The following is a 24,357-nucleotide window of genomic DNA, read 5'->3' as shown; positions in this document are numbered from 1 at the left end:
CATAACATCCGATCAGTTAATGCATTTTGAAATTAATATGTATATATCCGTTGCATTCTTTAAACTCTTCATTTTAATTTTATTTTTTGTTTTTTCTGAAAAGTTATAAACAGCAACACTAATAATGATACGTATATAATTTTTACTATTCTTTATTATTTATTTATTAATAATAATATTCACAAGATTGTAAAAATCTCATTGTTGTTCTTCTTATTCTTCTTCTGATTATTATTGCAGTTGTTGTTATCGTCACTGTTATTATCTTTCGGACGTCCTGGGGTGCTCACCCGTATCGGGGGTCCAGGGCGATGGCTCGGGGGTGCTCCACCTCCCCGGCCAGCAGGGTGGTGCGCATGGTGCCGTCCAGCTTGGCCACCTCGATCTGGTCCAGGTTGCTCTCCACCCAGTAGATGTTCCCGGCGATCCAGTCCACCGCCAGGCCCTCGGGCGTGGCCAAGCCGTACTGGATCACCACCTCGAAGCTGGTCAGGGCTGGGCAGAACACACAGGCCGCGTTCAGGAACTTCATAGGAGAACGTGTTCAGGGCCTTCATTACATAATGCGTTCAGGTACTTCATAAGAGAACATGTTCAGGGCCTTCATTACATAATGCGTTCAGGTACTTTCATAACAGAACATGTTCAGGGCCTTCATTACATAATGCGTTCAGGTACTTCATAACAGAACATAACAGAACATGTTCAGGGCCTTCATTACAGAATGCGTTCAGGCACTTCATAAGAGAACATGTTCAGGGCCTTCATTACATAATGCGTTCAGGTACTTTCATAACAGAACATGTTCAGGGCCTTCATTACATAATGCGTTCAGGCACTTCATAACAGAACATAACAGAACATGTTCAGGGCCTTCATTACAGAATGCGTTCAGGCACTTCATAACAGAACGTGTTCAAGATGAAAATTCATCACGACCTAAATCATCTCCATTACCCTTCACTGAAGTGCCTAAAATCGAAAGCGACACCGTGGACCAGACATAAATCAGAAGTGCCCAGGGTAAACTGCTCTCTCTTGGGCTCTGGTGACAGATGAGGCCTGTAATCAGAGCAGGCGGCTGATGATTACCCTGACTGGGGGGCGATTAAAGGGCGCCGGTGACCAGTGCTACAGGAAGGAGGCTCCGCTCCGCTAGCTACCGCCGGTGACCAGTGCTACAGGAAGGAGGCTCCGCTCCGCTAGCTACCGCCGGTGACCAGTGCTACAGGAAAGACGCTCCGCTACGCTAGCTACCGCCGGTGACCAGTGCTACAGGAAAGACGCTCCGCTACGCTAGCTACCGCCGGTGACCAGTGCGGCGGGGGGGAGGGGCTCTGCGTATCGGGTTGACGTCGAGCAGCGTTTACAGGGAACCTGCTTGGGCCTGTAAGAGCTGGAGATGGTTAAGTAAGAGGCATGGGGCCGGCGCTGGTCAGCAGGACGTGTGTCTGTGAAGAGCGAGGACCAGGCTGGAAACTGGCACAGCGATGAAAGCCATCAGCAGCGGCTACTCTGCTCCCAAAGCCACGCCTCCCAAAACCCCAAACAAGCTCTCCCACAACCACACCATCCCCCAACCCCAACCCCAACCCCAACCCTCTCCCACAGCCACACCATCCCCTAACCCCAACCCTCTCCCACAACCACACCATCCCCTAAGCCCAACCCCAACCCTCTCCCACAACCACACCGTCCCCTAAAGCCAACCCCAACCCTCTCCCCCAACCACACCATCCCCTAAGCCCAACCCCAACCCTCTCCCCCAACCACACCATCCCCTAAGCCCAACCCCAACCCTCTCCCACAACCACACCACTACTGGAGCACACCATCCCCTAAACCCAACCCCAACCCTCTCCCACAACCACACCACTACTGGAGCACACCATCCCCTAAGCCCAACCCCAACCCTCTCCCACAACCACACCATCCCCCAAGCCCAACCCCAACCCTCTCCCACAACCACACCACTACTGGAGCACACCGTCCCCTAACCCTAACCCCAACCCTCTCCCACAACCACACCACTACTGGAGCACACCGTCCCCTAACCCCAACCCCAACCCTCTCTCACAACCACACCACTACTGGAGCACACCGTCCCCTAACCCCAACCCTAACCCTCTCCCACAACCACACCACTACTGGAGCACACCGTCCTCTAACCCCAACCCCAACCCTCTCTCACAACCACACCACTACTGGAGCACACCATCCCCTAACCCCAACCCCAACCCTCTCCCACAACCACACCACTACTGGAGCACACCATCCCCTAACCCCAACCCCAACCCTCTCCCACAACCACAGCACTACTGGAGCACACCGTCCCCTAACCCTAACCCCAACCCTCTCCCACAACCACAGCACTACTGGAGCACACCGTCCCCTAACCCTAACCCCAACCCTCTCTCACAACCACACCACTACTGGAGCACACCGTCCCCTAACCCTAACCCCAACCCTCTCCCACAACCACAGCACTACTGGAGCACACCGTCCCCTAACCCTAACCCCAACCCTCTCTCACAACCACACCACTACTGGAGCACACCGTCCCCTAACCCCAACCCCAACCCTCTCTCACAACCACACCACTACTGGAGCACACCGTCCCCTAACCCCAACCCCAACCCTCTCCCACAACCACACCACTACTGGAGCACACTGTCCCCTAACCCCAACCCCAACCCTCTCCCACAACCACACCACTACTGGAGCACACCGTCCCCTAACCCTAACCCCAACCCTCTCCCACAACCACACCACTACTGGAGCACACCGTCCCCTAAGCCGAAAATACAGCCCTCATACTCAGATAGAACACAGTGTGCGTTAACACGGAGCGGTAAGGACCCTGAGAGAACAGCCGTCACCCCCCCTCGGCAGAACTCACCGCCGTTCTCCGACAGCTTCCCGCGGTAGATCTTGTCCTCCACCACGTCGGTCCAGTAGAGGGAGCTCTGGTTGAGGTGGAAGTCCAGGGCGATGGTGTTGCGGAGGCCGGGCACCAGGACGCTGAACTCGCCCTTGTACAGGTCGATCCGCCGGATCTCGTGGCGGTTGGAGAAGATGATGAAGGGGGGGAAGGGATCTGGAAGTGCAGGGGTGCAGAAAGCATGGATCAGACATTCGGGTTCGATCATTCCGTCAGCACAAGGTACCTGAGCCACAAATTAACCCCCGACAAAAAGGTCCCATAAACCTGCACATCAGCACTGCAGCGGGACGTCTCCAGTGCTGCACAACATAAGTAAAGCATCCCCCATATCCCTGAAGACCAGTGCTGCACCAGGACCAGCTCTTTCAGCTCTTGTCCAGACCCCACTCATTTACAGTCCAATGTGGATTCTGACCCAGGATCAGTTTCCAAGAACACAATTTACATAAAAACCTGAAGAGTTTCATAGGTATTTGCCACAGCACTCTACCAATAAAACAATAAAGCACACAGGCAAAAGCTTTTCTATATACTACATACCAACCAGTATTCTTAACACACGCATAGCTATCACTGATTACTCTGTCGCTAGTGGGAGGGGCAATGACATCACGCAGACAGGCCCTCCCCTCTCCCAGCCCTCAGACTCTTGCAGCCTTCTCCCCTCCCCCCCCCCAGACCCCGCCCCTCCCCTCCTCACCCAGGCTCTTGCAGCCCCCCCCCCATCCCCCCCCCCCCGCCCCCCTCCTCACCCAGGCTCTTGCAGCTCTACCTCCCCTCCCCCCTCCCCCTCCCCCTCCCCCTCCCAGACCCCCCCCCCCCCTCCTCACCCAGGCTCTTGCAGATCTCCCCCCCCCTCCCCCCTCCCCCTCCCCCTCCCAGACCCCCCCCCCCCCCTCCTCACCCAGGCTCTTGCAGCTCTCCCCCGTCCCCCCCCCTCCCTCCTCACCCCTCACCCAGGCTCTTGCAGCTCTCCCCCCCCCAGCCCCCCCTTCCCCCTCCCTCTCCCAGCCCCACCCACCCCCATCCCCCCCACCCCTCCTCACCCAGGCTCTTGCAGCCCCCCCCTCCCCCTCCCAGCCCTCACCCAGGCTCTTGCAGCCCCCCCCCCCCCCCCCCCTCACCTAGGCTCTTGCAGCTCTCCCTGTCGGGCTCCAGGGCCCAGCCCTCGTAGCAGGAGCACTTGACGGTGTTCTTCTCCTGCTCGCAGCGCTGGCTGCACTTGAGGTGCTTGGCGCAGAAGCTCTGGATCTGGCAGGTCTTGTTGTCGGTGCCCAGCTCCATGCCCAGTGGGCAGGAGCACAGGATGCCCTCGCCCGGCGCCACCGAGCAGTTGTGGCTGCAGCCGCCATTTTCCAATGAGCAGAGATCTGAGAGTGATAGAAGGAAGAAGGACAGGCAGATGTATTACAACGACATACATTGGAACAGCACTGCATTCATATCCTTTGTTGTGCCTTTCAGGATCTCAGCACACTGAAGTGAGGGGGAGTTACAGATTCATGGGAAGAACCCCAGTGCATGCTGGTCTATTGGAGTGCCCCCGTGCATGTTGGTCTAATGGAGTGCCCTGGTGCATGCTGGTCTATTGGGGTGCCTTGGTGCACACTGGCACCAAGGCACACTAGTGGAGTGCCCTGGTACATGTGGTCCAGTGGAGTGCCCCAGTGCATGCTGGTCTATTGGAATGCCCCGGTGCATGTTGGTCTCACCGCAGAGCTTCTCGTCGGAGCCGTCGGGGCAGTCGTCGGTGCCGTCGCACAGCTTCTCGGCGGGCAGGCAGACGGACTCGTTGCCGGCGCACAGGTGGTGGGACAGCTTGCAGGAGACCACCTCGCAGTTCTCCTCGTCCGAGCCGTCCTCGCAGTCGCTGTCCCCGTCGCACACCCAGGCCTTGCTGATGCAGCGCGCTGCGCGAGACACACACACACACCCGTCACAGCCAATCCTAGTGGAACCGGGCTACAGGACAGCGTTTTTTTTAACCAATCGCACGCATCGGTGGGTGGGGTCAGAGGTCAAGCCCCACCGTCGACGTCCAGCCACGCCCCTCCCGCACCCTGCAGGCTGACGTATTGGGATGAGCCACACAGAAGCCATTACGATGTGACAGCGCACACCGTTGCCCTTAGCGACGGTGGGGCCCCACGGCCCTCATGTTACATGTACCTCCATTCCAGCACTTATCGTAATTTCTATTTTCATCCTAATGTTGTATCTCGCACTTCCCCCTAGTTTGACTCAGCATAAGTTAGGTCAGAATAATGTTCACTGTGTGAACTGAACTGTTATTTGCTGTGAATAGCTGTACAAAATGAGTATTGTAGCTTATCAAACCTGTTTTGTAGTTGTTCCAATGGCCTCGATATGCACTTTTGTACGTTGCTTTGGATAAAAGCGTCTGCTAAATAAATATAATGTAATGTAATGCTTCATATCAAACCCCACCCTTTGATATTCTACCTCCTAGTCCAATCCAGAGCTCCGAAAGAACCGGACTACAGGACAGTGTTTTTAACCGTCGTTGGGTGGGGTCAGAGGTCAAGCCCCACCATCGACATCCAGCCACGCCCCTCCCGCACCCTGCAGGCATATGTATTGGGATGAGCCACACTGAAGCCATTACTATGTGACATCGCACACCGTTGCCCTTAGCGACGGCGGGGGCCCCGGGGGGGGCCCTAGCGGCTGGTCCGAAAGGCCGGGGCTCACCGGAGTCCCGGCAGCCGAACTTGACGGCGGGGTCGCAGGTGTGCGGCACGCCCTCGCAGCTCTTCTCGTCGCTCAGGTCCACGCAGTCGGTGTCGCCGTCGCAGTGCCAGCGCAGCGGGATGCACAGCCCGTCCATGCGGCACTGGAACTCGTCGACGTGGCAACCGCCCGGGGGACGCGTGGCTGTTCGACCAATCAGGGCGCAGACACAGAAAGGGGACGACACGTCACTACCAAGGCAAGACACTACTTGAGAGAAAACATAACCAAGGGACTGAGATATCGATGTTTATCAACCGAGCTGGAGAGGGGCGGCCACGATCGCTTTTGATTGGTCGGATTGCGCTCACTGGCCACACCTCTCAGGCTGCGATAGGTTAAAATCCCCCCAGCTGCGCACACCAGGGCGCTGTTGCTGGGCGGTTGCTGGGCGGGGCCTCAGCAGGGCTCACCCTGATTGGTGCAGTTGGCGTGCGTCTCGTCGCTGTAGTCGCCGCAGTCGTTGTCGCCGTCGCAGGTCCAGTACTCCGGGATGCAGCGGCCGCTGTTGCACTTGAACTGCGCGCTGGAGCAGGAGTGGCTGCAGCCTGCCTCGTCACTGTTATCACCACAGTCATTATCTACAGCGCGCGCACACACACACACACACGCGTGCGCACACACACACACACACACGCGCGTGCGCATACACACACACACATACAAGCATGCACACATACACACACACGCACGCATACACACACACACACACATACACATACCCACACACATACGCATACCCACACACATATACACACACACACACACAAGAAAATGAAGACACAATGTCACCATCCATCATTTATAGGTTGAATGAGAAAGGAAAAGCAATCCGTGTTTTTACAAAAAGGAATAAAAATTTGATTATGTGGATGTGACACGTAGTGTCCTTCATATTACATGGAAATCTCCTCCTCCAAACTCAGATGTCTGTTGGTGTTACTGCTATATTAAAAGTCAGTTATTCCCTATGTTATGACTGAAGCCAAGTCTAAGTCTCACTAATGGGTTTCTGGTCTAGTGAGAAAGTTTTGGCCTTTGGCCCTTAAAGGAACCTTTTCCCAACCTTTCCCAAGTAACACGTTTCCCAACCTCACAGAGCAAAGCACTAATACAAATCCCAATTTAAATGGGGAAAACACAGCTCTTCATTACAACGGAACACTTCAGATGCTTTTAATGTGAAGCTAAACGCCCCAGAGAAAGCAGAAGCCAATCAGGAGAGGTGTTGGAGAGGGGTGGGCACTCACCGTTGTCGCAGCGCCAGTTGATGTTGATGCAGCGGCCGTTGTTACAGGTGAACTGGGTGAGAGGGAAGCAGGTGGGGTAGGCTGGGATAGACAGAAGCATTCCGTTGTAAAATGATAAACCCAAGAAACCAAACCACAACGTCTAAGAAACCAAAAACATCTGAGAAATCAACAATTTGTGAGTGTGTGTGTGTGCATGTGTGTGTGTGTGTGCATGTGTGTGTGTGTGTGCATGTGTGTGTGTGTGTGCACGTGTGTGTGTGTGTGTGTGTATGTGTGTGTGTGTGTGTATGTGCATGTGTGTGTGTGTGTGCATGTGTGTGTGTGTGTGTGTGCATGTGTGTGTGTGTGTATGTGCATGTGTGTGTGTGTGCACGTGTGTGTGTGTGTGTGTGCATGTGTGTGTGTGTATGTGCATGTGTGTGTGTGTGCACGTGTGTGTGTGTGTGTGTGCATGTGTGTGTGTGTGTGTGTGTGTGTGTGTATGTGCATGTGTGTGTGTGTGCACGTGTGTGTGTGTGTGTGTGTGTGTGTGAGTGCATATGTGTTTGCATGCTGTTCTTTTCATTGTAATATGCTGAAATATTTGTTAAAAACAATTCACAGTAAGCACAAGCACAGGAAACAGAAATAAAACTTCCCTTGATCCCGCACGCCTGTGATGAGAGGATACTAGTCATTTCACTGCTTCCATAAAAATCGTTATTTCCAGTCAAATCCCTCTGGATGTGCTTGGCCACACCACAGTCTAATGCATACCAAATCCATTCCATTTCCCATTAGCCAGAGACATCCCAAGGAATTAAATGTGCAGAAGCTGGTCTACTGGAGCCAAAATGGCTCCTCAGGACATTCAGCACAGATACAGGACGGTGCCATTTCGTGACCTCATTATCCAAAAGGGCTCTGTATCCTGGGGTGGCGGCCTGGATGAATATTTATGACAGGGCTTCTCCGCATCTACAAATGTGCGTGATGTCTGGGCCCAGCTACGAGATCCCTTCATTTATAATGATTTTCAGGCCTGTGACCAAAGAGCACCCCAAACTCAGCCAAACAGCACCCAAAACTCAACCAAACAGCACCCAGAACTCAACCAAACAGCACCCAAAACTCAACCAAACAGAACCCAGAACTCAACCAAACAGCACCCCAAACTCAGCCAAACAGCACCCCAAACTCAGCCAAACAGCACCCCAAACTCAGCCAAACAGCACCCCAAACTCAGCCAAACAGCACCCCAAACTCAGCCAAACAGCACCCCAAACTCAGCCAAACAGCACCCCAAACTCAGCCAAACAGCACCCCAAACTCAGCCAAACAGCACCCCAAACTCAGCCAAACAGCACCCAAAACTCAACCAAACAGAACCCAAAACTCAACCAAACACCACCCCAAACTCAACCAAACAGCACCCAAAACTCAACCAAACACCACCCAAAACTCAGCCTAACAGCACCCAAAACTCAACCAAACAGAACCCAGAACTCAACCAAACAGAACCCAAAACTCAACCAAACAGCACCCAAAACTCAACCAAACAGCACCCAAAACTCAACCAAACAGCACCCAAAACTCAACCAAACAGCACCCAAAACTCAGCCAAACAGCACCCAAAACTCAACCAAACAGAACCCAGAACTCAACCAAACAGCACCCAAAACTCAACCAAACAGAACCCAAAACTCAACCAAACAGCACCCAAAACTCAGCCAAACAGCACCCAAAACTCAACCAAACAGCACCCAAAACTCAACCAAACAGAACCCAAAACTCAACCAAACAGCACCCAAAACTCAACCAAACAGAACCCAAAACTCAACCAAACAGCACCTAAATCTCAACCAAACAGAACCCAAAACTCAACCAAACAGAACCCAGAACTCAACCAAACAGCACCCAAAACTCAACCAAACAGCACCCAAAACTCAACCAAACAGAACCCAAAACTCAACCAAACAGCACCTAAATCTCAACCAAACAGAACCCAAAACTCAACCAAACAGAACCCAGAACTCAACCAAACAGAACCCAAAACTCAACCTAACAGCACCCAAAACTCAACCAAACAGCACCCAAAACTCAACCAAACAGCACCCAAAACTCAACCAAACAGCACCCAAAACTCAACCAAACACCACCCAAAACTCAGCCTAACAGCACCCAAAACTCAACCAGACAGCACCCAAAACTCAACCAGACAGCACCCAAAACTCAACCAGACAGCACCCAAAACTCAACCAGACAGCACCCAAAACTCAACCTAACAGCACCCAAAACTCAACCAAACAGCACCCAGAGCTCAATCAAACACCACCCAAAACTCAACCAAACAGAACCCAAAACGCAACCTAACAGAATCAAAAACTTAACCAAACAGAACCCAGAACTCAACCAAACAGCACCCAAAACTCAACCAAACAGCACCCAAAACTCAACCAAACAGAACCCAAAACTCAACCAAACAGAACCCAAAACTTCACCAAACAGCACCCAAAACTCAGCCAAACAACACCAAAACTCAGCCTAAAAGCAGCCACAACTCAACCAAACAGCACCCAAAACTCAACCAAACAGAACCCAGAACTCAACCAAACAGCACCCAAAACTCAACCAAACCGAACCCAAAACTCAACCAAACAGCACCCAAAACTCAACCAAACAGCACCCAAAACGCAACCAAACAGAATCCAAAACTCAACCAAACAGCACCCAAAACTCAGACAAACAACACCAAAACTCAGCCTAAAAGCAGCCACAACTCAGCCTAACAGCACCCAAAACTCAACCAAACAGCACCCAAAACTCAACTAAACAGAACCCAGAACTCAACCAAACAGAACAGAAAGCGCAACCAAAGACACCAGCGCTGCACAAACTGAGAACCGAAGTGCGGTTTGAACAGCAGCTCACCGCAGGAGGCCGGCTCGTCCGAGCGGTCGCCGCAGTCGTCGTCCAGGTCACAGGTCCAGGAGACGGGGATACAGCGGCCGCTGGCGCAGGAGAACTGGTTGGGGGGGCACGTCCGAGCTGGGGGGGGGGGGGGGGGGGGGGGTGCAGAAGTCCCAAAGTCACAATCACGTTGAGCCGGAGAGTTAGCCTGCTCTCAACCCATCCCCAGTGACCCCCCCTCATCCCAAAATAGCCCCCCCCCCCCCCCCCGGAGCATGAACATTGTGCCCGACTCTTCTCTGTCTAACGGAAATACCATCTGCTCTCGTCCTGCAGGGATACTCCCAGGGTTCATGTCCTGGCGTGAACTCCCCCGACACACCCGCCCCAAAATCTGTGATGAAATGACCCTGTTTGGCAGACATGTACAAGGGGTATTTTACAAACCTCGCTGTGGTCAGGCCACGGTCACGGCGTGAGAAGGCTATGGTCAGAGTGTGGGCAGGCTATGGTAAGAGTATCATCAGGGTGTGGTCAGAGTGTGGGCAGGCTATGGTAAGAGTATCATCAGGGTGTGGTCACAGTGTGGGCAGGCTATGGTAAGAGTATCATCAGGGTGTGGTCAGAGTGTGGGCAGGCTATGGTAAGAGTATCATCAGGGTGTGGTCACAGTGTGGGCAGGCTATGATAAGAGTATCATCAGGGTGTGGTCAGAGTGTGGGCAGGCTATGGTAAGAGTATCATCAGGGTGTGGTCAAGGTGTGGTGAGACTACGGTAAGAGTATCATCAGGGTGTGGTCAGGGGGTGGTGAGACTACAGTAAGAGTATCATCAGGGTGTGGTCAGGGGGTGGGGTCAGGCTATGGTTATGGTGTGGTCAGGGGGTGGGGTCAGGCTACGGTTATGGTGTGGTCAGGGGGTGGGGTCAGGTTATGGTTATGGTGTGGTCAGGGGGTGGGGTCAGGCTATGGTTATGGCGTGGTCAGGCCCCGGTCAGCTACCTGAGCAGGTGGTGTTGGACTCGTCCTCGTCGTTGCCGCAGTCGTTGTCGCCGTCGCAGAGCCAGCGCAGCGGGATGCAGCGGTTGTTCTGGCACTTGAAGCGGTCCGTGGGGCAGGTGTGCTGGTCTGTGGGGCCGTAGGAACAGGGTCACTTTTTCCAAAATGTACTCCCCTACATAACCATCACTCTCTAACTCTCTACACACACACACACACACACACACCGCCCCCCGCATTAAACTGTCAGTGACTGCACACTTTTACTGAACCTTAGTGAGCCTTGACCTCAGAGAGAGAGGAGGGGCCACAGGAGAGAGCTGCTGAGAGCTTACACGGTCAGAGAGAAGAGCTGAGAGACGGTGGGAGAATGCGGTCAGAGAGAGATAGCGGTCAGGGAGATGAGGAGGGAGATAGCGGTCAGAGAGATGAGGAGGGAGATAGCGGTCAGAGAGAGATAGCGGTCAGGGAGACGGAGGGAGATAGCGGTCAGAGAGATGGTGGGAGATAGCGGTCAGAGAGAGATAGCAGTCAGAGAGATGAGGAGGGAGATAGCGGTCAGAGAGAGATAGCGGTCAGGGAGACGGAGGGAGATAGCGGTCAGAGAGATGGTGGGAGATAGCGGTCAGAGAGAGATAGCAGTCAGAGAGACGGAGGGAGATAGCGGTCAGAGAGAGATAGCGGTCAGGGAGACGGAGGGAGATAGCGGTCAGAGAGATGGTGGGAGATAGCGGTCAGAGAGAGATAGCGGTCAGAGAGATGGTGGGAGATAGCGGTCAGAGAGAGATAGCGGTCAGAGAGACGGAGGGAGATAGCGGTCAGAGAGATGGTGGGAGATAGCGGTCAGAGAGAGATAGCGGTCAGAGGGATGGTGGGAGATAGCGGTCAGAGAGAGATAGCGGTCAGAGAGACGGAGGGAGATAGCGGTCAGAGAGATGGTGGGAGATAGCGGTCAGAGAGACGGAGGGAGATAGCGGTCAGAGAGATGGTGGGAGATAGCGGTCAGAGAGATGAGGAGGGAGATAGCGGTCAGAGAGACGGAGGGAGATAGCGGTCAGAGAGATGGCGGGAGATAGCGGTCAGAGAGATGGCGGGAGAGAGCGGTCAGAGAGACAGAGGGAGATAGCAGTCAGAGAGATGAGGAGGGAGATAGCGGTCAGAGAGATGAGGAGGGAGATAGCAGTCAGAGAGATGAGGAGGGAGATAGCGGTCAGAGAGATGGCGGGAGAGAGCGGTCAGAGAGACAGAGGGAGATAGCGGTCAGAGAGATGGTGGGAGATAGTGGTCAGAGAGGTGGCGGGAGAGAGCAGTCAGAGAGAGATAGCAGTCAGAGAGAGATAGCGGTCAGGGAGATGAGGAGGGAGATAGCGGTCAGAGAGATGGCGGAAGATAGCGGTCAGAGAGAGAGAGCAGTCAGAGAGAGAGAGCAGTCAGAGAGAGATAGCAGTCAGAGAGAGATAGCGGTCAGGGAGATGAGGAGGGAGATAGCGGTCAGAGAGATGGCGGAAGATAGCGGTCAGAGAGAGAGAGCAGTCAGAGAGAGATAGCAGTCAGAGAAAGATAGCGGTCAGAGAGATGGCGGAAGATAGCGGTCAGAGAAAGATAGCGGTCAGAGAGATGGCGGAAGATAGCGGTCAGAGGGAGATAGCGGTCAGAGAGATGGCGGAAGATAGCGGTCAGAGGGAGAATGCAGTCAGAGAGGATAGTGTTCATTGTTCTCGGCTAGAAATAGCTGTACAAAATAAGTAATTGTACCTTACTGAACCCGTGTTCAGCAGTTGTCTACGATCATGAAAATGCACTTCTTGTACGTCGCTTTGGATAAAAGCGTCTGCCAAATGAATGTAATGTAATGAGAGATGGCGGGAGACGGAACGCAGGAGGCGCTCCACTCACGGCAGAGCTCGGGCGCCTCGTCGCTGTTGTCCAGGCAGTCGTTGTCTCCGTCGCACTTCCAGCGCTCCTGGATGCAGCGGTTGTTCCTGCAGGCGAACTCCCCGGGCTGGCACTGAGGGGGCGGGCTGTAGGAGGGGTTCGCTGTGGGGGGAGGGGGGAGAGGGGCGTGGTTACTGCAGTCAGAGCCAGGACAACAACCTCCTTCCCACAGGGCTTTTACTGCGTAACTGCAGGCTAATGAGCTCTATGCACAGCTCTAAAAGAATGACCCGGTTAGCAACGCTCCTTCAGTCATACCTGATGGAAGGATCGCATTAAAGCCCCCACTATGTCGGGCCATTTAAAGCAGTGCAACTGAGGAGAAGGGGCTGCTGGGATAGCAGCGGCTGCAGCTGCGCTCACCTGTGCAGCTGACGTTGTCTGCGTTCAGCAGCTGGTCCTCTGCGCAGGCGCAGCGGCGGCCGTCCGGCACGGCCAGGCACAGGCTGCTGCAGCCTCCGTTATGCACACGGCACAGGTTAGACCCTGTGAACACGCATCACAAACACGCACACGCGTCACAAACACGCACACGCATCACAAACACGCACACGCATCACAAACACGCACACGCATCACACACACGCATCACAAACAAGCACACGCATCACAAACACGCACACACATACATATGCACATGCACGCGCATATACACATGCACATACACACGTACGCACATACATACAGACACACAGAAAGAAGACAACACAGACACAACACAGAAACCGTTACTCAAAAAATAACTGACAAATCAACCAAACAAAGAGCACAAGCAAAGTGAACCTAAAGCTAACATTGACTTGACTGGCCCATTCCGTCCTATGTAAATTGAGGACATAACCTTATTTATCTCTCAATGGTCAGCAAGGCCGCATGCCCCTTCCTGTCCCTGGTGAAGGACATCCAGTCCATTTTTATGGAGTTCCAGTGATAGCCGCTCACAGTTGACATTAAGCTGTAAGCAGAGCTTCGAAACACTTGGGTTCGTAGGGATTGGCTGGTTGTTTCAAAACTTATACTCCGTAGATGACGAATCGACCCCATTATGAAAGTGAACCGAACACAATCGAGCGTGTCTTGCTGCTCATGAATATTCATGACCATCTGTCTTCACCCAAACTCACTGAATTTAACGATTTGAGGGCAAAATTTCCAACGTAATGACAAGGGCAGTCGCCAAGGATACAGGATCTCTGACTTTGGCAGATGAAACAGAAACACCATACACAATAATACAGAATACACACACAATACATCTGATAAATGTAATGCATGTCCCAGCATGAAATCTACAAGGGGGGTGGTGTCCCCCCCCTGAAATCTCTAAATTTCCGTACGGCAGCCGAGCTTGGCCTGGCCGAAGAAACACGAGCCACGGCCACAGGAACAGCCCTGATCGCTGATCACACGCTTTCCCACACTTTCCGGCAGTCGTCGAGCCCCATCTGTGAACGTTCGTAAGATGTACCAAACTGGAGAAGCTCAGCTAAAGGCACAGAGAGACCAAACAAGCCTTTCAGCGTTCGATGCTTCTCATCTGCTTCGTCTTCTCTCCTCAGCGTGAGCATAAGCAGTCGTACAGGTATGTACAGGCCGGTGGGGGGTGGGGGAGGATATAGAGAGAGAAAGGAGGAGGGGGGGGGTGTAGGGTTGGGGTGACAGTGACAGCAATGCAAAATGTTCTGCAGCTTAATGCGCTTAGTGTTTGTTTACGTAAAGCTCCGGCGACATACTGAAATATGTCGTGTCAATAAAAACCATAACTGAACTGAGATTAATGGAACTAAACAGAAAGAGAAACAGACAAAGAGACAGGGACCAAAAAGGATAACAAACAATCTGACCTCAGGGAAAAATGACAAGCACAGAAAACACTGAGCAAACCCAGACTCTGAGCACAGGCTGGCGATAGACACAGGCAGACCTGGTGCTCGGAGAAGCAAAGAGACACAGAGACACAGACACAGGCACGGAGACACAGACAGAGGCACAAGCACAAAGACAGAGACACAGGCACAAGCACAGAGGCAGAGACACAGACACAGGCACAAGCACAAGCACAGAGACACAGACACAGACACAGGCATAAGCGCAGAGACAGACACAGAGACACAGGCACACAGACACAAGCACAAGCACAGAGACACAGTGATGCAGACACAGAGACACAGGCACACAGACACAGGCACAAGCACAAGCACAGAGACACAGTGATGCAGGCACAGAGACACAGGCACACAGACACAGGCACAGGCACAAGCACAAGCACAGAGACACAGTGATGCAGGCACAGAGACACAGGCTCATAGACACAGACATAAAGACAGGGAGAGAGGGTGTAAGACACAGGGAAAGGGGGTGTAAGACACAGGGAGAGAGAGTGTAAGACACAGGGACAGGGGGCGGGGCTTACCCTGCTGCTGCTGGGCGTCGTACATGCGGATCTCGAAGATGGGCGGGCGCTCGTTGCGCAGCAGGGTGACGTTCTTGGTGACCTGGTCCAGCTTGTAGATGCTCCCGCTGCGGTACTCGTTCCAGAACAGGAAGTGGGCGTAGTGGCACAGGCCGAAGGCGTGGTTCAGCTCCTGGCCCTCATAGACCGTCTGGGCAGGAGGACAGGACAACGAAAAACGTCAAAAACGCACCGACAGCGAGGCCCCGGGGTCTTCCGACACAGGAGCACACCAAGAAGGCATTTAAATGACCCCAACTCCTTTTTTTTTTTTACTTAAAAATGATGTCTTTCCTTTTTATGGGTGACTGGTTTCTCAGAGGTGACAGCAGCTGGCTTGTCCGGGCCTTGTGAGTTGGAAGATCTGATGTGGCGCTAACCTGCTAAAGCCAAGCCAACTTAAACCACTCTCCTCCTGTGACTGTGACTGTGATCCCCATTACAGATGGCTAATGAGCTAGCCTGAAACAGTGGTTGCAGTATCTAGCTCCCTGTAACTCAAATCACGATCCTCCAGGGTTGAGAACTGCAGGTTTTCCACCCTCCCTTTACTTAGGAATCAAGGGTGAAGATAGTCTGGCCAATCAGGAGCTCTAATTATTCAGTTAGTTACCTGGGGGAAAAGAAAGCCAGGTCTAAATATGGATTCAAGAGCCAGATTTGAGTATCCATGGTCTAGCCTCTAGTCAATGGTGGAGGCCCCATCCCTCCCTGGATTAGGCAACTGTTGACAGAGCCCAGACCCCTTCTCCCGCCCCACCTTGCGCTCAGAGTTGTTGAGGTAGACCATCTCGATGCGGTCGTAGTAGGCGTCCACCCAGTACAGGACGCCCTGCGGGATGTCCAGGCTCAGGCCGTTGGGCCACAGGACGGTCTTGGACGTGAGGAAGACGTTGCGGTTGGAGCCGTCCATCCAGGCGCGCTCGATCTTCCCCCGCTTGCTCTCCTTCGGGTCCTCCTCCCAGTCCGTCCAGTACATCCACCTGCAAGAAACCGACCACTCTTTCAGCCCCACCCACGTGGCCAGTCTCCCTGAGGCCCACTCACCTGAGACGGTCTGACCCTCAGACTGGCCAATCAGCTGAGACGGTCTGACCCTCAGACAGGCCTCTGATTGGCCAGTCTCCCTGAGGCCCACTCACCTGAGACGGTCTGACCCTCAGACTGGCCAATCAGCTGAGATGGTCTGACCCTTACACAGGCCTCTGATTGGCCAGCCTCCCTGAGGCCCACTCACCTGAGACGGTCTGAACCTCAGACTGGCCAATCAGCTGAGATGGTCTGACCCTTACACAGGCCTCTGATTGGCCAGTCTCCCTGAGGCCCACTCACCTGAGACGGTCTGAACCTCAGACTGGCCAATCAGCTGAGACGGTCTGACCCTTACACAGGCCTCTGATTGGCCAGCCTCCCTGAAGTCCACTTACCTGATACGGTCTGGCCCTCAGACAAGCGTCTGATTGGTTATAATGCTATGAGTGAGCGAGACCTTCACACAGCTTATTCACAGCTCATACACCGTCGCTAGTAACCCCCTCTCTGAGGCTCTCTGCCCTTACAGACTCCACCACAATAGGTTTCAGTCAGATCTTCCACAGCCCTGAACCCTCTCTCACCCGTTTTGGGGGTCCACCACGATGGCACGGGGATGGGTCATCTTGCCCTCGATCAGGGTCTTTCGGGTCTGCGAGGCCTTCTCCAGACGGGCCACGCTGATGGTCTTCTTGGGCCCGTCGTCTGTCCAGTACAGATTATTCGCCATCCAGTCCACCGCGATGCCTTCCACCGTGTGGATCCCTGGACACCACCAACAAGCAGAAACAGAGCCGAAATGTCTCCCATACGGCAGAGCCATAATGTCCCTTAATCAATTTCACCATTCTGACTTAACTCTAGGTCTGGAGGCTGACTGAGGCCCAGCTGGGTCGGGTAAAGTTCCACTATATCAGAATGAACCACACTTGAGTGTAATTTGTTGTTTTTTCTCCTGGAATCTGCGTCCCTGCTTAGAGCAGAGGCCCGTTCTACAGCAGGACCCGCGAGGGCGTCTGTCACCGATTCACGCTCTTTCCAAACAAGCTCAGTTCAGATTCCCTCAGGGCACAGAGGGGAAACTTTACACTTTTCCCTTCGTTAAGGTACAAATTTGTCTGTGTGCAAAACCGCTTATGTGACACATCACTGTGTGCAACTGTAGAGGGTTCCATTACAGCATTTCCTAGACTCAAATCAGCCCCAGTTTAATAAATGTCATGACGCTCACACGATGAATTCACCAGCTGCTCAGTTCATGTTCCGACTCGCTAATTGTGCCCAGTCTGACGTTTCTTGAAAGTTGTGGAGGATCTATGATCTTTAAGTGTGACGATCCAGCTCAGTTTTACTGGCTGACTGACAGACTGCCCAGTCAAACCCCTCACCCCTGGGCATTACATGACAGCAACACCGTCATACTCAACATCCAGGTGAATGTAACCCCCCAATATGCTTGGTCTAGGTGAACTTAACACCATCGCCAGCAGCCATACCACCATGCACCCTGCGCCTGCTGAATGGTTGAAGCTAAGCAGGTGTGGGCTTGGTTAGTCCTTGGATGGGAGACCACCTGGGATAACTTTAGTTCCTGCTGAAAGTGGTGTTGGAGGGCCAGCAGGGGGAAATCGTCCCCCTGGTCGAATAAACCTGAATGCCCCAGTGATGGGGACACTGTGCTGAAGGAGATGCCGTCATTCGGATGAGACCCACTGTGGTCATTAAAGACCCCATGACACTTGTCGCAAAAAGTAGGGGGTTCCCTGGTGTCCTGGCTAAATTCCCGACCTGGCTCTCTCAAACTTGCGACCTAATCACCCCCTGATTTAACTGGCTAAAAAAATGTCCTCTTCCGCTACACCTTAGCTAACGTGTGGTGAGCATACTGGCGCAAAATGGCTGCCGTGCATCACCCAGGTGGGTGCTGCACATTGGTGGTGGGTGAGGCGAGTTCCCACTAATCTCTGTAAAGCACTTTGAGCGTTCAGAAAAGTGCCATGCAAATGCAATGATTCATTAATTAATTCACCATTCTTGCCCCCAATCTGGGTGAGTTTATCCCCATCACACCTTCCATCCAGGTGAATTAAACACCATGCCCTTGGTCTGGGGGAATTTAACCTCTTCCATACCCTCCTTTAGGATGGTGTCCCTCTCCGTGCCATCAATCTTTTGCCGGCCAATGAGGTAGCTGGTGGCGTCTGCAAAGTAGATGTACTCGGTCTCGGCGTGGAAGTCCAGGGCGCGGGGGTTCATCAGGTTCTCGATGGGGATCATGTACTCGTCGGGCACCTTGGCGTTCATGTCCATGCCCCGGATGATGCCCGGGCGACCCTTCCCGTACACCAGGAAGAGCTCATGCTCTGGCTCTGCGGGACACAGAGAGCTGTCACTTATAATACCTCCCCCCTACACACAGACATACGTTGCATTGCCTGTGAGGTGCTCGCTCTTACATGCTGATCGGGTGGGGTAACGAGCCTCACATACTGACTGACTGCAAGGTACACTTGCTTCCTTAGTGAGGTAATGACACTTGGTGCTGATTGGCTGTGGTTACTGGCTGTAAGGTACTCACTCTTACATGTTGATTAGGCACAGTAACAAGCTTTGTGTGCTGATTGGCTGCAAGGTACTTGCTCTTGTATGCAAACTGGGTGTAGTAATGAGGCTTGTGTACTGATTGGCTGCATGGTACTCACTCTTTCATGATGATCGGGTGTAGTAACGAGCCTTGTGTGCTGATTGGCTGTGAGGTACTCACTCTTTCATGCTGATTGGGTGTAGTAATGAGCCTTGTGTGCTGACTGTCTGTGAAGTACTCAGTCTTGTGTGCTGTTTGGGTGTGGTAACGAGCCTTGGGTGCTGATTGGCTGTGAAGTACTCAGTCTTGTGTGCTGATTGGGTGTGGTAACGAGCCTCATGTGCTGATTGGCTGATAAGTACTCACTCTTGTGTGTTGATTGGGCGTGGTAATGAGCCTTGTGTGCTGATTGGCTGTGAGGTACTCAGCCTTGAGTGCTGATTGGGTGTGGTAACGAGCCCCGTGTGCTGATTGGCTGTGAGGTACTCACTCTTGCAGGACTTGTGGTCGCTGCCCAGGCTGAAGCCAGAGCGGCAGCGGCAGGTGCGGGTCTTGTGGCTGTTCCCCAGGAGGCAGATGTCAGAGCAGCCTCCCGCCTTCCCAAACTGATCCGGCTCACAAGCGTGGCTCCGCACTGCACCCACACGGGAGGGAGGGAGGGGAGGGAGAGGGGGAGGGACGGAGGGGGAGAGGGGGAGGGAGGGAGAGGGACGGAGGGGGAGAGGGGGAGGAAGAGGGAGAGAGGGGGAGGGGGAGGGAAAGGGAAAGAGGGGGAGAGGGGGAGGGAGGGAGAGGGAGGGGGAGAGGGGGAGGGAGGGAGAGGGAAAGAGGGGGAGGGGAAGAGGGGGAGGGAGTGAGAGGAGGAGAGGGAAAGAAGGGGAGAGGGGGAGGGGGAAAGCGAGAGAGAGAGAGAGGGGGAGAAGGAGAGATCACAGCCTGGTCACAGCTAACAGGGGAGGTGGAATATGGGTGTGGTCACCTGGCTGGGTTTTGGGGGTGGAGGAACATGGGTACCTGGCGGCTGTCTTCGCTGGTGGTACACGTGCAGGGCGCCCCCTTTGTCCACGCGGGTGACCACCTGGTAGTCGGAGCTGTTGAAGCGGTTGACCCGGATCACGCTGGTCTTGGGCTGCATGTTGGCGTTGTCCGAGTTGGTGCCGTACAGGTAGTTCTCGAACACCGTCAAACCATACAGGTGTTCAATCTGCAGAGAGAGGCGGAGCCAAGTCAGAATAAAAGGGGGCGCATATGGAGCGGTGGAGCCAGAGGGTGCATGACAAAGAGAGAAAGAGAGGGAGAGATAGACAGAGGGAGAGGGGGAGATAGAGACAGAGGGAGAGAGGAGAAAGAGAGGGAGAGGAGAGAGAGGAGAGAGAGAGAGAGAGAGGAGGGAGGAGAGAGAGAGGGAGAGAGTGAAAGGGGGAGTGGCCACATACACAACACTGGCTGCCTGAACACAAAAAGAGAAGCCGGACACACAAATGCTTAGCTTCCTTGACATGAGAAGGGTAGAGGGTGGTGTGGCTGCTTAGCTTCAGCAGTTTACAGGGTGGTGTGGCTGCTTAGCTTCAGCAGTTAGCCATGAGAAGGGCACAGGGCACCATGACTGGCGGAGGGGCAACCCACCAGCAGGCCCTGGATGATGGTGTGGCGGTTCTTGCCCTCGTAGTCCACCACCTCGATGTAGTCCAGGTAGGCGTCGGCCCAGTACACCAGCCGGTTGACCAGGTCCAGCGTGATGCCGTGCGGGAAGACGATCTTGCTGTCCACCAGCTTGGTCCGGTTCTGGCCGTCCATGTCGCAGCGCTCCACCTTGGGGATCTGCCCGTAGTCCGTGAAGAACAGCTTCCTGCGCACAGGGAGAGGGAGGGAGCCAGAGGACAGCGTTACGTACGACAGAGAAGGAGGCCTGTGGGACTGCCAGTGGGAAAAAAAAAACCTCGGACAGACAGACACGGCCGTACGCTCTGGCGATATCTACAAACGCATTCCCTGCGGATAAAACATTTCGACTTAATTTAGAATCAGAATCGTTCAGAACCTTCGACGTCCAGTCTCTTTGTGCTACGTCTCCACCGTGGTAGAGACACAGCAGGGATCCTGATTGGCATCTGAAAAGCGCCAAGAGAATCTGGACTTGGGAAGGAAACCACTTCCTTAGTTTATTTGAGGTCACGGCAGGTCTTTAGCTGGTTTTTGATTGGGCAAACAGCAGGCGGTTTTGTTGGTTACTCAGTTCATCCAGCAAACATTAGGAAAAGACTTGAGGAACCGACCGCCCCCCTGGGAGGACTGGAGAGGGGGGGGCGAGGCGTCGCTCGGACTGAGCAGGGCAGGCGTGCAGCTGTGAGGCCAGAGCGCTGCAGGGGAGCGCGGTGACCAGCGCCAACCAGGGAGGTCACGGGTTCAAATCCAAGGCAGGACTCATAAAACGTGGCGTGCAGTTAGAGAGGGGGGCAGGGAGAGTGGAGGGGGCGGCGGTGTAGCATAGTGGTTAGGGAACTGGGCGTGTTACCCAAAGGCTGTGGGTTCGACGGTCCGTATTTAAAAATGCAATCTGAGGATGTCGCTCTGCACAAGAGCGTCTGCTGAAATGCAATGAAACGTAAGGACAGGCGGAGGCTGCGCTCACCCCATGGTGGGGTCCAGGGCGATGCCTTTGGGGTTGTACAGCTCCTGGTCCAGCAGGGTGACGCAGGTGTCGCCCTCCTTGTTGCAGACGAAGACGCGATCGTCCACGTCGTCCACGAAGTAGAAGTTGCCCGTCAGCCAGTCGATGGCCATCTGCTCCACATCTAATTTGTCGAAAAGAGAAGCACTTCCTGTTATTCTGTTCAAAAATCCACCCGGCTGACTAAGGCCTACAATACAGAAACAGCGCACCTTACTTGGACAGTGTTTAATGAAGACTGCACCTCAGTCAAAGCTGTATCACAACAATGAAACCTCCATTAAAATTTATTAAGCAATGTGGAGTGGGGATGATAGAAGGGTGATGGACAGGGCAGCTACCCAATCAGAACTCCCTGACTTGTCCTTGACCCGCCTCACACACACAACTATTATGTGCAGGTAACAGTCATGTATTCACTCCACAGACCACGAAACTCCTGACCGGAAAACAGAGCCCACACACCCCCAGCCAATCGAAACGAGTCCACGGGCGATATAACAGCATGCTTCTGTGACCTGCCCCGCCCTGGTCTGGCACACTTATTCACAGTTTCCAAGTGTGAGAAATATTTTTTGGGCTTGCCTGCCTCAACTGACCAGTCAGCGAAACTGTCCAGGGATCTCTCCACTGTCACCACCTGTCCTGGGTTTACACCTGACTCACACAAGTCCCAGTGTCCCCCATCCTCCCACTCTCCCGAGGAGGCCTATTGTGTGTGTGTGTGTGTGTGTGTGTAGGTGTGTGTGTGTGTGTGTGTGTGTGTGTGTGTAGGTGTGTGTGTATGTGTGTGTGTGTAGGTGTGTGTGTGAAAGAGAGTGAAAGTGAGCACGTCTGTCCAGGAAACTGACCGGGACTTCCCCACTTTCGCAAGACTGAACCCTGAACACAATTAAGTAATATGTAAAATGCTTCCGCATAGACACACAGACGCTAAGTCTCTCAGAAATACACAAATACAAATACACAGAATAAACACGCACACACAAACACACATAAACACACGCACACACAAACACACATAAACACACGCACACACAAACACACACACAAACACAGACACACACATAAACACACACACACACAAACACACACAAACACACGCACACACAAACACGCACACACAAACACACATAAACACACAAACACACATGAACGCACACACAAACACACGCACACACACAAACATACGTAAACACACGCACACACAAACACACGCACACGCAAACACACATAAACGCACACACACACACACAAGTTAGCCAGCAACCATAGGCCCTTTTTTTTCCCAGAATGCCTGCAGAGGTCTGTGGTATTCCATGGTAAACCCTGGAATCCAGCGCAAGAAAGACCGGCGCGGGGGCGTGGATTCCGGCACGGGAACGCCCGAATCTGTAATCGGGCCTCTCTCTCTGGCGCGCAGCCAGACCCGGGGAGATAAGGACAGGAACAGAGACGGGGAGAGAAAAACACGCCCGAGCGCCAGGGCAGAGAGCGAGGCCCGGAGACAGAGAGGCTCCCATCAGCGCCGGAGACGGACCGTCCTCGTCCCCCACAGTCTCTCACCTCCTCTCTTTCACAAGAGGGCTCTCCCGCAGAAACGCCCCCCCCCCCCCCCCCCCACTGCGCCTTGTGTTTCCAATACCCCTGCCAGCCCCGCTCTTCCTTTCATGACATTTTAACACACTCGCCCCCCTCCCCACCCCCCCCACCCCCCCCGCCATCACACCAGCACCGCCGTCTACAGAACAGGAGGAGGCAGAGACACAAACTCCAGGCTCTCTCTTCCCCACCGTGCCTTCCATCGGCTTGTCAAACCCCATAAAGCTGAAAAAGAGCTGGTTTTCGGGATAATTACAAAGTTTGAAAAAGGCGTGCCTCTCTCTCGCCAGTCCCGCTTCCTGCTCACTGCAGGGGGGGGGTGGGGCAAGCCCCGCCGGTCACGCGGGTCGACCCCGCCGCACTCCCCCAGGACCGCGGCGAGAGGGGCGGCTCCGGGCAGAGGCTCGGCCGAGCGGGGAGGGAGGGAGGCCGCACGGCGGCGGTGTGGCGGCGTTAGCGTTTAGCGCATGCTAATTCCCACCCCGTTAGTGCGGGATAAGGAACCCATATGCCCACATTACAGGGGCATGCAAGAACTACCACGCTCCCATGTTTTAAATTTACTTTAATAAAATACAATCCACTTAATGACACAATTTAATTTCAATTTAAAAAAATGTATAAAATGTAATATATAAAAGACACTGAAAAATAATCATAGAAAATAAATATACATTTTAGTATTAAATATATGAATCGTTTTTATAGTAGCCAGTAGAAACAGAAAAAAGTGAAAGTTACAACCTAAAATTATTGCTACTGCAACAGTTGGACTGATTTCAGGTCTAACTGAGTGCAGGTTCTTTGCTGAAACAAAAAAAAATCTCCTAAATCTGTCCAAGGCTGCCAGTCCCTGTCTCGAAAACAAAACAAAACAAAAAAAAAACAGTAAACAAGTGTATTAATAAGAGGTACATGGGGAAAGAGGACAATAATACGAACTTTAGTGAGCACGTGCTGAAAAACAAAAAGCTATAGGCCTAAGAAATGTGCTGTCTCAGCGGCGCGAGCTTGGACATTGCGCAAGGTTTTACGGGAAAACCATTTCAGGTTTACAGGAAAGAGAAAGAGTGATCTCACCGCCAGTATTTATGTTCGTCCGGCGGACTCTTCCCTAAAGAGTTCCAGCTGTGAGCTCGGGGGGCGCACGGTTAGCCAGCTGTGTGCTCGGGGGGGCCGCACGGTTAGCCAGCTGTGTGCTCGGGGGCCGCACGGTTAGCCAGCTGTGTGCTCGGGGGCCGCACGG

General features: G+C 53.5%; 1 protein-coding gene across 4 annotated transcripts in view; it reads right to left on the bottom strand.

Annotated features, from left to right (window-relative positions):
* The window catches only part of LOC118207712 (low-density lipoprotein receptor-related protein 1-like), a 141,962-nt gene that overhangs the window by 66,981 nt on the left and 50,624 nt on the right, over window positions 1-24,357 (bottom strand). For all 4 annotated transcript variants that reach the window (XM_035381580.1, XM_035381577.1, XM_035381578.1 and 1 more), the window contains 19 exons: window positions 21,471-21,633; window positions 20,465-20,687; window positions 19,853-20,042; window positions 19,329-19,472; window positions 18,387-18,623; window positions 16,839-17,019; window positions 15,983-16,205; window positions 15,184-15,373; window positions 13,134-13,256; window positions 12,732-12,872; window positions 10,839-10,964; window positions 9,859-9,975; window positions 6,946-7,026; window positions 6,109-6,276; window positions 5,657-5,839; window positions 4,657-4,854; window positions 4,069-4,314; window positions 2,900-3,097; window positions 291-495 (listed from right to left, as the gene is read on the bottom strand). In XM_035381580.1, coding sequence (XP_035237471.1) covers window positions 291-495; window positions 2,900-3,097; window positions 4,069-4,314; window positions 4,657-4,854; window positions 5,657-5,839; window positions 6,109-6,276; window positions 6,946-7,026; window positions 9,859-9,975; window positions 10,839-10,964; window positions 12,732-12,872; window positions 13,134-13,256; window positions 15,184-15,373; window positions 15,983-16,205; window positions 16,839-17,019; window positions 18,387-18,623; window positions 19,329-19,472; window positions 19,853-20,042; window positions 20,465-20,687; window positions 21,471-21,633 — 3,337 coding nt within the window. The remainder of the gene's footprint in view (window positions 1-290; window positions 496-2,899; window positions 3,098-4,068; window positions 4,315-4,656; window positions 4,855-5,656; window positions 5,840-6,108; window positions 6,277-6,945; window positions 7,027-9,858; window positions 9,976-10,838; window positions 10,965-12,731; window positions 12,873-13,133; window positions 13,257-15,183; window positions 15,374-15,982; window positions 16,206-16,838; window positions 17,020-18,386; window positions 18,624-19,328; window positions 19,473-19,852; window positions 20,043-20,464; window positions 20,688-21,470; window positions 21,634-24,357) is intronic.

The sequence above is a fragment of the Anguilla anguilla genome, chromosome 11 (assembly GCF_013347855.1).
Source record: "Anguilla anguilla isolate fAngAng1 chromosome 11, fAngAng1.pri, whole genome shotgun sequence".
NCBI classification, from domain to species: Eukaryota; Metazoa; Chordata; class Actinopteri; order Anguilliformes; family Anguillidae; genus Anguilla; species Anguilla anguilla.
Note: the sequence above shows the minus strand (reverse complement) of the source record. Positions and strands in the feature narration are given on the sequence as shown.